This window comes from Myotis nattereri (assembly GCF_964212035.1).
Source record: "Myotis nattereri genome assembly, chromosome: 5".
In the NCBI taxonomy this organism is placed as follows: Eukaryota; Metazoa; Chordata; class Mammalia; order Chiroptera; family Vespertilionidae; genus Myotis; species Myotis nattereri.
Genome location: NC_138080.1, coordinates 81,126,007 through 81,139,275, shown reverse-complemented (window position 1 = coordinate 81,139,275; position 13,269 = coordinate 81,126,007). Strand labels below are relative to the sequence as shown.

At 51.9% G+C, this 13,269-nt stretch overlaps 2 protein-coding genes across 3 annotated transcripts; one reads left to right on the top strand and one right to left on the bottom strand.

The window, feature by feature from the left end:
- Positions 1-1,108: 1,108 nt before the first annotated feature.
- STING1 (stimulator of interferon response cGAMP interactor 1) lies at positions 1,109-6,738 on the top strand. 2 transcript variants are annotated; one of them, XM_081092687.1, is made up of 8 exons: positions 1,109-1,210; positions 1,538-1,633; positions 2,090-2,316; positions 2,423-2,606; positions 2,863-2,971; positions 3,823-4,061; positions 5,071-5,257; positions 5,833-6,738. In XM_081092687.1, the coding sequence occupies exons 3-8, from the start codon at positions 2,090-2,092 to the stop codon at positions 6,024-6,026; spliced, it is 1,140 nt and encodes a 379-aa protein (XP_080948813.1). In that variant the 5' UTR covers positions 1,109-1,210; positions 1,538-1,633; the 3' UTR covers positions 6,027-6,738. The 2 variants fall into 2 exon arrangements, with proteins under 2 accessions (XP_080948813.1, XP_080948814.1); XM_081092688.1 differs by having other exon boundaries at positions 1,538-1,744.
- Positions 6,739-9,005: 2,267 nt separating this feature from the next.
- SMIM33 (small integral membrane protein 33) lies at positions 9,006-11,999 on the bottom strand (the record flags this gene model as incomplete). Its single annotated transcript, XM_081091234.1, is given in 3 exon segments — positions 9,006-9,397; positions 9,400-9,484; positions 11,904-11,999. Coding segments are annotated over 3 exon segments (573 nt in total).
- Between the last annotated feature and the right edge of the window lie 1,270 nt (positions 12,000-13,269).

Below are 13,269 nucleotides of genomic sequence, written 5' to 3'. Positions count from 1 at the left end.
GGCATTAGAAAGGTTGAGAACCACTGCTCTAGGAGAAAGGAAAGAGCAGGTTATGAAGAAAAAGCAGGTTTCAGAGGAAATGACGACCAGTGTGGAGCAGCAGAGTTGGCAGCAGGGGTGCCACCCAGGGGAGCTGGTGCTGGACAGCGGAGCAGGATCCTGGAGGCCTGAGGCTGCTTGACACAGCTGGGCCTGGGGGCGCACGCCTGCAGGACTCTGCTCAGGCCTGCTCTTGGGCAAGGTCGACTTCCTTTAGTTTTGAAACAGCAGACACCTTGTCCATGTTAGTAGGCCCCTTTGTGAGCCAATTTTAGGGGAGGGACTATGTAGGGAATTACCTCCATTCTTAGGAAATGATGAAACTCTCTTTTCAAAACCAAGAGAGTTTTCAGGATGCTTCATTGCTCCTGGGAGGCCACTGGCATCTATGAATGTGTTGTGTCCTCATGAGTCTGGTTGTGATGTGGGGGAGGGTCAAGGCAAGGACCCTCTGACCTGGGCAGAAATGAATTGCTGCTGCTCTGTGGGTGGCACCCCAATCCCGCTCTCCGGACCTGCCCATTCTCAAGTCAACTCAGCTCATCAGGTTGCCAGGAAGTGGCCAGAGATGTCCCTACTCCATGTAAGCATGAAACAGGATCCTGGCACTTTCCGCTTTTCCCAGGAAATCAAGGCACAGAGCAAGGCGCCTTTTGGAGCAACCCACCTGACTTCCAGTTCCCCCCTCCCCCCTCATTTACTGTCTGTGGGGCCTGGGAAACGTTAATTCATCTCACTAAGCCTCAGATTACCCATCTATAAAATGGGAATGGTTTTATACCTATCTGATAGGGTGGCTGACTAGATTAAGTGAATACTAGTAAATATACATAACACTTGCCATAATATATTATTATTATTATCCACGAGGCTGCCTTTTTTTGGCTGGAACCACCATATTCTTTCTGAGAAGTCTCAGGCGTGGCCACTTCCTGTGAAGAGCCCAAACCCTACACTCCCCTGCTGGCTTTCTGCGCCTACCAAGCCCTTTACTCTGAAAGGCTGTTATTACAGGAAACAACTGTTCGTTCCCCCGCCCTCCTCCCTCCACCCTCCTCCATATCACCGTCTTCAGAAAAAGAGGATCTCATCCAGAAATCAGAATATAAGCGATCAGGCAGGGAGCATGGTGTAGTGTGTGCTGTCTCAGGCTGGGTGTGTGGAGTCCTGTGTAAGTATTGGTAGAGTTTGTTTAATTGTGGGGGCTTAAGGGGAATCTGGTGTTCAGGCTGTGGTTCAGGGGAGTGTGAGAGAACTTCTGAACACCCTTGACTTTGGGGTAGCAAACTGCAGGAATGGGAGCCTTCACAAGCTTCCCGAACCACACACATGCCAGGACTGGGTGTGACTCGTTAGGGCCTTTTGGGGAGGGCTCTTCCCTCCTCCCCAGGCCGGGAAATACCCTCCTCTCCACTGTAACTTTGAGCTATAGTCTGAGATGTCAGGGCTGGAGTGTTGTAGAGAAACCTTCAAATTGCTTTTAACTTTCCATTTTCAGGCTGACCGGAGAGGCTGCTCTTAGTCACTGGGAGCTATTGCGCTGAGCCTTCTCTTCCTGTGTCTCCCAGAAACAGCCTGTGTCTGGCGGTAGAAGGTAGGATCAGAAGCAGCCCAGCCAAAGCTCCAAGGCTGAGGCCCCTGGGGATCCCTTCTGGCTAATATCCTTCCCGGGGAGAGGAAAGCCCGGATCCTCAAGGGTCCCGAGGTGGGTGGCACCTCATAGGTCTGGGTCTGGGAGAGTTGCTGCCTTCTTTCTTCTCGGCCCCGCAGTCTCCCTGGGGGTTGGATGGGATGTGTATGTATAAATCCATGCACTTTTCCACCTGTTCTGTTTTCAACAAATCTCTCCTGGACTGGAACTCTGGGATGCTGTATGCCCAGCCTGTCCCCCAGAGGTGTCTCCAAAAGCAGCCCCTGGGTATGGCTGGGCATGGGGGTGGGGAGAGGGTTGGGGAGGAGAGAGCTGGGGGAAGCTGCCCAGCCAGGGCCTCCATCCTGGAACAACAGGAGAGTGAGAGGAGCATGGCCATGGATTTCTTGGTACCTACAGATGCCCCACTCCAGCTTGCACCCATCCATCCCTCGGCCCAGGAGTCACACGGCGAAGATAGCAGCCGCTGTCCTGCTGATTGCCTGTCTGGCAGCCTTTTGGTTCTTGGGGGAGTCGCCAAAACACGTTCGCCAGTGTCTGTTGCTCCACCTGGCCTCCCTGCAGCTGGGACTGCTGTTCAAGCGAGTCTGCAGTCTGGTCGAGGAGCTACGCCACGTCCATTCCAGGTGACTCCCTGCAGCACCCATGGTGATCGGGCACACAACATGTTCACTCCTTTGACCCCCATCCCTGCCCCTCCTTGAATCTCTCTAGCTGAGCTGTCATCTGCAGGTACCAGGGAAGCTACCGGAGGGCTGTGAGGGCCTGTCTGGGAAGCCCCATCCGCTGTGGGGTCCTGGTGCTACTGTTCTGCTATTTCTATGACCCCCTTCCAAACGAAGCTGGCTTGCCCTTCACTTGGATGCTTTCCCTCCTGGGCCTCTCAGAGGCACTGAGCATCATCCTGAACCTCCAGGTATGACACAGTGGGAAGTGGAGGACATGGTCAGGTGGAGGCTGTGGCTACTGTGACCTGCTCTGAGCTCAGTACTAGGAGTGGGACTAGTTTAGAGGTTGGTTCTTGGAGTTGAACCTATAATGTCCTGGAACAGCAGGGTCAGCAATGACAGAAAAGGGAGAAAGCAGCAGCAGGCTGAGAAATCTCCTTGGAAGAGGAGGGTTCTAGTTGTCCTTCATGGAGGTCTCCCCCTACCCCACCCTTCTGTCCACAGGGCCTGGCCCCAGCTGAGATCTCTACAGTCTGTGAACAAAAGAACTTCAACGTGGCCCATGGGCTGGCATGGTCATTTTATATCGGGTACCTGCGGCTGGTCCTACCAGGTGGGCCATCCTCTATGTCCCATTTCTAGATCTACAAGACACACAAACAATAAGACACATCATTTCCACAACTCGGTGTATTTTTCCAAGTATTTTCATGTCTAACAAATCGTTTGATTCCCAAAACAATCCTCTAGGCATGAAGAATATTGTTATGCCTGGTTTAGAGGAAGAAATATTAAGTGACGTGTCCAAGGTTGCCTCTGAATTCTTTCAGTAACTATTTACTGCTGTGCGCCTTGCATGTGCATTTTCTCTTTTAATTCACAACCCATGAGGAAGGGATAATCGTCTTCCTGCTTAAAAGATAAGAAAATTGTGGTTCTGAGAGCTAAAGTGACTTATCCCAAGTCACACAGCTTAGTGAGAGGAGACGGGATTTGAATCCAGGTCTGTCCAGGGCTTGACCTTTTGACACTACTGTGAATCTATATGTTATGTCTCATTCTTCTGACTGGCCAGCCAAGTCGAGAGTCCTCCCATATCTTGTTGCTGCCTTCCCTTGACACCAGGGCTCCTGCTAGGAAATGGCTCATGCTAGAGGCCTGACTCAGTGCAGCTGCGGGTGCTGACAATGTCACCTCTCAGGCCTCTGTCTGCCTCTCAAAGGCCTGAGCGCTGCGGTGGGAAGGAGTGGGGCTGACAGAAATCTGGATAAAGAACAAGTGAAGGGAGAAAGCAGTGGTGGGAGTAGATGGAGGGGAGGCAAGGGTCTTTGGATGTGCTGTGCCCCCTGGCCAGTACTAGGGGGCTGGGCCCTCGGTTCTTTTGCATGCACACATTGAGGGTGACCAATGATGCAGTGGGAGACAAGGTCAGTGGGAATGACTTCTTGGGCCTCTCCACCTCAGGGCTTCCGGCCCGGATCCAGAGTTACAATCAGTCCCACAACAATATCCTACGAGGCGCGGCAAGCCATCGGCTATACATCCTCTTCCCATTGGACTGTGGGGTGCCTGATGACCTGAGTGTGGTTGACCCCAACATTCGCTTCCTGCATGAGCTGCCCCCGCAACTCACTGACCGTGCTGGCATCAAGGGCCGGGTTTACAAAAACAGCATCTATGAGCTTCTGGAGAACGGGAGGCTGGTGAGTGTGCAGGAAGGTGGGTCCTGCTGGAGAGGATCAGACCTAGAGCACCAGAACTCCGGGCTCTGGCCAACCACTGGTAAAAATGTACTGCCCTCCTCTGAGCCTCATTTTCCCCAGTGAGTCCCAGGGCTGGACAAGATTTGACGCTGAATGAGGATAATAAGTAACATTTACTGAACACTTATGGATGCCAGATGCTATTCTAGATGCTTATCTAACCACCTCAATGGATCCTCACCACCACCCTATGGGGTAGGGACTGTTACCCCCATTCTACAGGTGACGAAACTGACTCAGAGAACCAGGGAGAAAGTGGACAATTTCAACTTGAGTATATGATGCTTTTTTGAAAAAAACACCTATTTTTGTTGTTGTTGTTGTTGTTGTTGTTAATCCTCAACCGAGGATATTTTCCATTGATTTTTTAAAGAGAGTGAAAGGAATGGGGAGAGTCAGAGAGACAACATCGATTGGTTGTCTCCCTAATGCCCCAGCCAGGGCCAGGGATCAAGCCTACAAACAGAGGTACATGCCCTTGACTGGAATCGAACCTACGGTCTCTCAGTGCTCGGAGCAATGCTCTATCCACTGAGCCAAACCGGCTAGGGCACCATGCTTTTGACCATAAAGCTGCCCTAGATGAAGGCTGTGAGAAGATCTGATGGATTTCACACGGGTGGGTGGGGAGACCCAGACCACGGTTGAACCCCAGAGACTAGCCTTCAGACTTGATTTCAAACTAGAGCAGTTGACAGCCTAGCTTGGTGGGCCTCACCCTGGGATCCTAGGAGGAGGATCAGTGAAGGGTAAATTTAGCTCAGCCCTGGCCCTGATCTTAAGGGTGGGATGCCAGAGGCAAAAGACAACCAGACAGCATAATCCCATTAGGGCGGCACCTGCCAGGACTCCATCTATGCAGACTGAGGGAGTGGGGTCCTTGCAGTGGTACTGGGGTCCAGAGTCTGTCTGCCCTGGTTTAGTTTGGTCTTCCTCTCATTTTCTCCAGATGGGCACCTGCGTTCTGGAGTATGCCACCCCCTTGAAGACCCTGTTTGCCATGTCACAGGATAGCCGAGCTGGCTTCAGTCGGCAAGATCGGCTTGAACAGGCTAAACTCTTCTGCCGGACACTTGAGGACATCCTGGCAGATGCCCCTGAGTGTCAGAACAACTGTCGCTTCATTGTCTACCAGGGTAAGGGATTGATAGTTTGGAGGACAGGAGGAGTCAGGGGGCCCAAGGGTCTTCCAGGAGGGCAGAAGGAGATGTGAAAGCGTCATGCCCTGGGACTTCCCGAGTGGTCAGGGCATTCAAGTCCTGCCCCTTCCTCCCATGAGAGAGGTCCACCTCCCCAGGTTGGGACACTTGGTTGCTCTGAAGTCTTTGGCTATGGGTCTTGGGTGGAGAGTGAAGAGGCGGGCTATAGGGTCTCCTCACTTCATCTGTCAAAGGAAGCAAAATATCCTAGGCCCCAGGCCAGGAATTAAGAGACTGACAGGGGCTGAAACCTCAGCTCTGCCACTCTTTTGCTGTATGATCTTGGGCAGATCTCTGCCCTTCTCTAAGCACCATCTCTAAAAGCAAGAGGGTGGAATTTTACGATCTCTAAAGCCATTTCTAGCTCTAGGATTCCACGAAGCTCTACCCACAATGGCTAGGGAGGGGAGGGGGCATAGAGAGGTGGGTTGAAGGATCTGCCCAGCAAATCCCCTGGGGTGTGTTTGAGTTTCTCACTCCACTCCCCACCACCTTCTCCACCCCCATTCCAGAACCTGAAGAGGAAAGCAGCTTCTCCCTGTCACAGGAGATTCTCAGGCACCTGCAGCAGGAGGAAAGGGAGGAGGTTACTGTGGGTAGTGTGGGGACCTCGGTGATGCCTGACTCTTCCACACTGAACCAAGAGCCCGAGCTCCTCATCAGTGAAATGGATAAGCCTCTCCCACTCCGCACAGATATCTTCTGAGCGCCACGGTCACCTTGCCTGATCCCCCAGCGACCTCCAAGACTCTGAACTGAGGGCTTTCTTTAGGGGCTAGATGCCCAGCAAAGCTGCTTCTTCCCACAGGGGGGCCTCTCAAAGAAGTCACGGGGACTTGACATCTCAAGATGAGTCCTGTGACCTTGGGCAAGTTGTTTTACATGAGCCTCAGTGTCCTCATCTATGAAATGGGATCATAATAATTGCCCTACCTACCTCACAGGGTTGTTGTGAGGACAATGTCTGCATGGACGTTTCTTGTAAACTCTAATTGCCAGGTAAACTTAAGGAATGTGCCAGGTGTCTTCCATTGGACCCTCTGGACCGACTTCTTCACCCTTCTCTGCTTCCTTTTGCCCTGGGATAGCATCAACAGGCTCCCTTGCCTCTAGGCTTCTGTTTGTTTGGTCAATGGGAGAATGGAGGAAAGGAGGTGAATGAGGTTAAAGTATTTATTTCCCTAGCACTCCCCTGTGGTGTCAAGGTCCCTGTGAACTCACCGTATCTCTTGACCAAACTAGCTCAGGAACCCTGTCCCTGTCCAGGTCCCATGAACTGCTTCCTCTCCTTGCCCCTTCAGGCCTAGCAGCGGTATCGGCTCCCTACTGCAGCTCATCCTGTAGTATTCACTCTCTGCTTTTGGTTTCCTTATACCTGCCTTTTCTAAATGGTCCCCCTTTTAAACACTCCTCAGATTACACACTTCAGTGTGCATCTTTCTCTGACTAGACTCGATTAATACAAACTATTGGCACTTATTATCCGCAATGTCCAAACCGGCTTGCACAGACGTGCTTCCTTACACCCCTCCTCATCCATGGCAGTGGGGTGGTGGGTGTCATTTCAATGTGGACAGAACCCACAGGCAGGCTGAGGGCAGAGAGTTGGGCAGCACCCCCACTCCACCTACCCTTTCAGTGCCCTTGTCTCCAGTGGGAGGTTTGGGGGGTAGGGAGGGGCCAGGGGCTGCCTGAGGGAGCACACAGATACCATGAGCTGTGCCCTGAGCAAGAGGTTGCTCAAAGAAGTAGGGGCCACTGAATAAACAGCCCCTGTTGAGAGAGCCTACATGAGGGATAAAGTGGGGAGAGGATTTGTGTGAGGCGGGGGGACATTCTATGGGGGACCTTGGACAACACAGCCAGTCACCTGCCACACCTTTTGCTATTGCTGTTAGAACTGAGCCACTGCAATGACACTGTGGTGGCAAAAGTGCCCCCATCTGGGAGGGGAGATGGCCCATTTCTACCAGTTCCATTCATTCCACCCAGAAATTGTTTCTTCCTCCCTCCTACCTTTGTTTTTGTTGCAACGGTTCAATATGCATATCTGAGGACAGCATGCTGTGGAGAAAGGCTCGACACAGACACACATTTGCCAGAAGGAACTGACTGCCTCTACGGATGACAGAGCCAAGAGAGTGAGGAAAACAGTCCCTTCCTCTCCCCAGCTGTCCAGCCACTCTGTCCTCAAGGCCTGAAGATCTTCCAGCATCACACCTATACCTAGAAACCAGACCAGAATCAAAGGCCTCCCCAACATGACTTTCCCCACCCTCCAGCCCCCAACATGGTGCAGACTGCCTCAGGTTCAAATCCGGACCCACCCCTTAGTACATGTGTCCACCTGGATGTCTTAATATTCCCAACTGTAAAATGGGAGTAACAATGGCTCTCTTCTCAAGGTTGTTATGAGGAGTGAATGGTGTATCTGCAGGCCCATGGAGGAGGCCAGTGCCAAGCACGTAGCTGGCCTTCAAGAAGGAGTAGCTACTCACATTATAACTGCCTCTCATCATCCCAAAGGTGGCAAGCCAGTCCTCTGCACGCATAATCTCCACCTCTGTTCCTCTATCTTCTGTTCTTTCCCAGCCTTACTGACTGTGCTGGGGTCTCACTGTGGGCAATCCCAGAGTTGACTTGTTCCCCAGGGTAAAGCACCCAGAGGCTCCTCCATAAATGTCTGTCTGCCCCTTCCTGACTACACATAAATGAAGCTCAGAGGTGCCAGAGAGAGAAGTACCTTTCCAGGGAGCCCCTGGGAGACTCAGTTCTGCCCTCTTGGCCTCTTGCATCTTCCCAGCCTCCATGTCTCTCTCCCTGTAGGCCTTCTCCTCACCCATTTCTTACTCTATAAAAGCTCCATGAAGCTCCCTTTCCTATCCTGTTTTCCTACCAGCTGCACTTGGGAAATTTCCTGGGGTAAATTCTAGGCTAGTTTCAACAGGCCCACGCACACAGAAAGTAGGAGGTAATGAGAACTCCCAAATTTTCCCCATTGCATCATAGGAAGGCAAGACACAGTCTTGCCCCAAGATAGTGGAGGGCATTCAAAAACAATTTGGGGAGCTATAATTGGTGCTTGGGGCTTTATAAGGGCCTTGAAAGTTGTTAACAAGTCCTGGGCCCTGACAGCCAAAGGGATGTCCCTCAATCAGTGAAGGGCAACAGCTTTTCCTGCCTTTCCCCAAGTCCCAGAGAAGGCAGAGCCCTGGGTTCCTTGCCTTGTACTCCCTGGCTGGCCCTCACAGGACCTGGGGCTGGAGCAGCAGAGCCTCTGCAGGAGCCTCTTCCATCCCTGCACGGGGATGGGGTGGGTGGTGGACTCTTCCAAGCCAGACTTACCTTGACACCCACAGGAGAGGAGATTAGGGGTGGGAGAAGGGGAGGGACTTGGAGAAGGAGGTTCAGGGGTCTGGTGGTCCCTGAAGAAGTGGAGTAGCTTTGTAAGGGCAGCCTCGGGCACTTGGAATGCTCATAGCACCATGTGTCTGGGCAGGGCCCTCAAGCTTCTTTATTTCCCCATCAAGGCTTTCTCTGTATTCTGCCCCGAGGGCAGCTCCAGCTTAGTCCATGTGTGCACTTCCAAAGATCTGACATCCAGGCCCCAGTTTGCCTTTGCCCTAATTCTCTGTCCAGTTTCTTGTTCTGAGCCAGGTCTGGCCTACTTTCCAAAGTCTTCCTCCTACAGATATGTGACTTCGTCGATGCTGAGCCTAGGCCCATCTGGCACAAGGCAGGAGCCAGAGACAGGAGGGCCCTGCTGGGTGTCTCCATGAATGTCCTGGGAGCCCAGCACTCGCCAGTGGATGAGGTAGATGCCACCCTCTGGCTTTGGGGCTGGTGGCTCTGTGGGGAGAGTGGCACGGCCCTGGTGTAGACTTGGCCCACAGTGGACTGCCACCACGATACAGACTGCCAGCAGGACAAAGATAGCGATGATCACAGTGAGCAGAGGCAGCCCATCCTCTCGAGGTGGTTCCCGGGCCCCACTCAGCACCTCTGGAAGCTGCCTCTGCGTCTCCTGCCCCGCTGAGCCGTTCACAGCTGGAGAAAGCCAGGGATAGCGGTCAGCCTAGGAGGGGAGTGCAGAGAGAGAAGGTGACATGGGCATGTACACACAGGAAAAGACCAAAATAATGAGAGACAGGCAACCAAAGGGAACTGAAAGAGAAAGACGGAGAACCTCAGGGGGAGGAAAGAGGAATAGACACAAAGAAAGAGATAAAGACATGGAGAGACAGAAGCATAGCGATAAATACACATAGCAACAGAGAGAATAAACGAAGAAGAGGACAGACAGAGGGGAACATAGGGAGAAAGAAAGATACAAGAAAAAAGAAAAAGAGTTAAAAAGAAAGCAGTGAAGAGAGATACAGAGAGAGAGACAGAGACAAAGTTGTTCAGAAAGGGACAAACAGGGGCCTCATTACAGTCTGGCATATAGAGTTTGGTCCTGCAAGTCCCCTCTCACTGCCCTGCCTTCCCAGCTCTCCTAATTCCTAAGTAGGGCCTGCGTCCTGGGCCAGGAATCTTAGCACACTATGGGCTGCTGTCCCACATCCTGGGCAATGGGCAGTGATCAACTGCTTCTTAAAGTCCAGGGGAAAGGGAGTCATTGTGTTCAGCATCTTAGGGGCCCACTATGCACCAAGAAGGCAGAGGTGGGGTGGGGGTAAGGGAAAGAGGAAGAGGAGACAGGAACCCCAGAAACTTAGCAAGGGGGATACTTCATCCATAATATCCCCCCAGGTCTCAGGGTAAAATTCCAGGGCCTGGAAGGGAGGCAGTGCCCAGTGTGGATTCCTGGACAGATTGAGGAGATGCCGTGCCAGGCTCTACCTCTTTCAGGGTCCCAGAGTTCTTCCACCTAAAGCTGGAGGTCATGACCCCTACCTCTCTCTGTCTCCCTGCTGCTAAGTATAGGGTTATGGCGGGGAGAGGAGGGGTCAGAAAGATAGCAAACCTCCAAACTCTAAACCCCAGAGCTGGTAAGGTCATCACAGGCTCAAAAAACGTTTTCTCCCTCGCCTCATTGTCCCCAGCGGGACCATCAGAAGCAGACCCTTGGGGGTGGAGCCCCTCCCTTAACTCTGAGCCCTCAGCCTGGCTTTTCCTATGGGTAGGCATTTGGGGTCCAGGACAAACACACTTCCTTTAGTCTCTCAGTCACACTGTCTACCCCAACACGTGTCCCTTTAAGAATGTAGAAAAGTCTAATACCCCACCCCTCCCTGAGAGTCTGAGGTTCTCTGGGGCCCAGGCCACAGAGCTCCCAGTCAGGGGGTGGGGAAGTAGCTCCGGATGTGCAGGGGAAAAGGAAGCACAGGCTGGTGAAAAGCAAGGGGCCCCGGCTGGGAGTCAGGCCAGCCTGGCAGGACGGGGTGAGGGAGAGTATACCTGGTGCATTGTCCCCCGGTGGGCGGTGGGCGGTGGGCGCAAGACTCCCTCAAGACTGATGGCCAGCTGGGCAAAGGAGAGCCTGCCACCCCAGCTGGGCCCCTACCCGGACCTGCCACGTCCTATGGGACTCACAGGCACACACCCTCTGCACACACACCGTCAGCGCTCTCTTCTGTGCTTTCACTTCCTTGAACATAGAAACAAACCCTGATGCCAGCTTTTAGCTCTGATAGTACCTTGATTTTACACCTTGGACCTCCTTTCATGCCCCCCCCCCCCCCCCGCCCGACAGCTTCAGGAGCCTGGGTCTGCCTGCCCACACCTCCTCCACCCGATCCCAGACACTTAGCCATTGTTCCTACCCAGCCACCTGCCACCCAAAAGGACATACTGACTTCCCCACCCCAACCGGTTATCCTTTGATTGATTTTTTAATGCAATATCTCAAAGGTACTGGAAATCGTAGTCTACGATTATAATATACTAAATCTCTCTGGCCCAACTACCAGCTCTGTCCATCTCAATAGTTTGTCACATTTATTTCAAATATTTTAAAGAACTAAAATGCCACAAATAAAATAGGAGCCCCACTCCCTGATCTCTCCCCTCTTGCTCACCCTGGGGTAACTATCTTGTTGAATTTGATTTTTTTCAGTCCCTTGCAAGGCATTCTTTTTTCTTTGGGTGTTTTTTTTTTTTTAGTTTTTATAAATATGAATCCTGAATGCCTCTGTATTTGTTAGGATGCAACTTCATTTGAGACTGTGTGTGCTTTACTGTGTCTAAGTCACAAAAAGTGCTCACCGGTCTCCCCTGTCTGGAGACAGTTTATAAAGGAGAATCTTTTTGTCCCAACTAACTCCATGGGATCAGCTGTCCCTCATTCTGTCCCTTGTTGTGCATGTATTACCCTCCATTCCAATGGGGAGACCAAGAGACCTCCAGCAACTTCCCTCACCCAGTGGCTTGAGCCTGATTCCTTGGCGCTCAGCCAAGCTCTCTACGCTCTGACATTCAGGAACTCCACTCAGACCTCCAAACTCACTTGAGCCCAGGTCACTGGGCTGCTGACCTCACCTGCAAAGTGAGTGAAACCAGTAGCAGGCTGGTCTCGAAGTCGACTAGGAGGCTGGTCCCCGTCCAATGTGCTCAAAGGCTGTGGGCATTCTCTACCTCCCACCTTGACCACGAAGGCATCAGCCAGAGGGAATCTGGCTCCTGTCACAGTCCGGAGCTTCAGCCACTGCCTTTTGCCTCCTGCCTCCTTAAGACACATGTCCCATTGCTCTCACATGCACCACCACTTGGGCCTCTAGTCCTCAAATCTAAAAAGCCATTTTTTTGGTCCTTCTAATGATTTAAAGTGGCTAATTTTTCCTTCCCTACCCTCATCAGTCCTGGATTTATCTTCTAAAGGGCTTGAGAAAGGATTAGAGGGTGGCACCTCAGGGACCAGATTATTATTATTATTATTATTACTACTACTAGAGGCTCAGTGCACAAAATTCATGCACAGGTAGGGTCCCTAGGCCTGGCCAGTGATCAGGGCCGATCTGCAGGGCGACTGGCAGGGTGATCAGGAGGCCCCTGCTGGCACCCGTCTTGACTGGCTTGGCGCCACCCACGTGATGGCCCTGCCCGCCGCCACTGCACCAACACCACTGCAGATTGGGGCCTGTGGGCTGGGGGCAGCTCCTGCATTGAGCATCTGTCCCCTGGTGGTCAGTGCACATCATAGCGACTGGTCGTTCCACTGTTTGGCCAATTTGCATATTAAGCTTTTATTATATAGGATTATTTTAAATCCTCACCCAAGGATATGTTTTCATGGGTTTTCAAGAGAGAGGAAAAGAAACAGCAATCAGTTGTCTCTCTTATGCACCCCAAACAGGGATCGAACTGGTAACCTGGATATGTGCCCTGAACTGGAATCCAATCTCCAACTTTTTGGTGTACAGGACGATGCTCCAACCAAGTCATGCCAGCCAGGGCAGGGACCAGATTATTGCCCCAGCCTTCTCTCACTTTCCCATTTCCATGCTCACTCTTGTGAGCTACCCTTCCCCCATTCCTATCATCTAAATATTAACCATCTTTTGTTGTTGTTGTTAATTCTCACTTGAGAATATTTTTTTCCACTGAAAACAGAGTAGAAGGGAGGGAGTCACACACACACACACACACACACACATCCCACATGTACCCTGACCCCAACTGGGGCTGGGGATGGAACCTGCAACCTAGGTATTTGCCCTTGACCTGGAATCGAATCTGTGACCCTTCGGTATATGTGCTGACGTTCTAACCACTTAGCAATACTGGCCAGGATAATATTAACCATCCCTTATGGATTAGTTCAAGTGTCATCTCCTCCAGGAATATATTCTTCAGCCCACTATACTGAGGTAGATTTCTCTTTTCCTTAAACCCTATAGCAGTATGTTTCTTACCTTGCTCCTGACATTTGTCTCACTTTGTCTTATCCTACAAGTACGTGGTGGTGGTGTGGGGGGGGGGCTCATTTTTCTTCCTAGCTTGTGAACCCC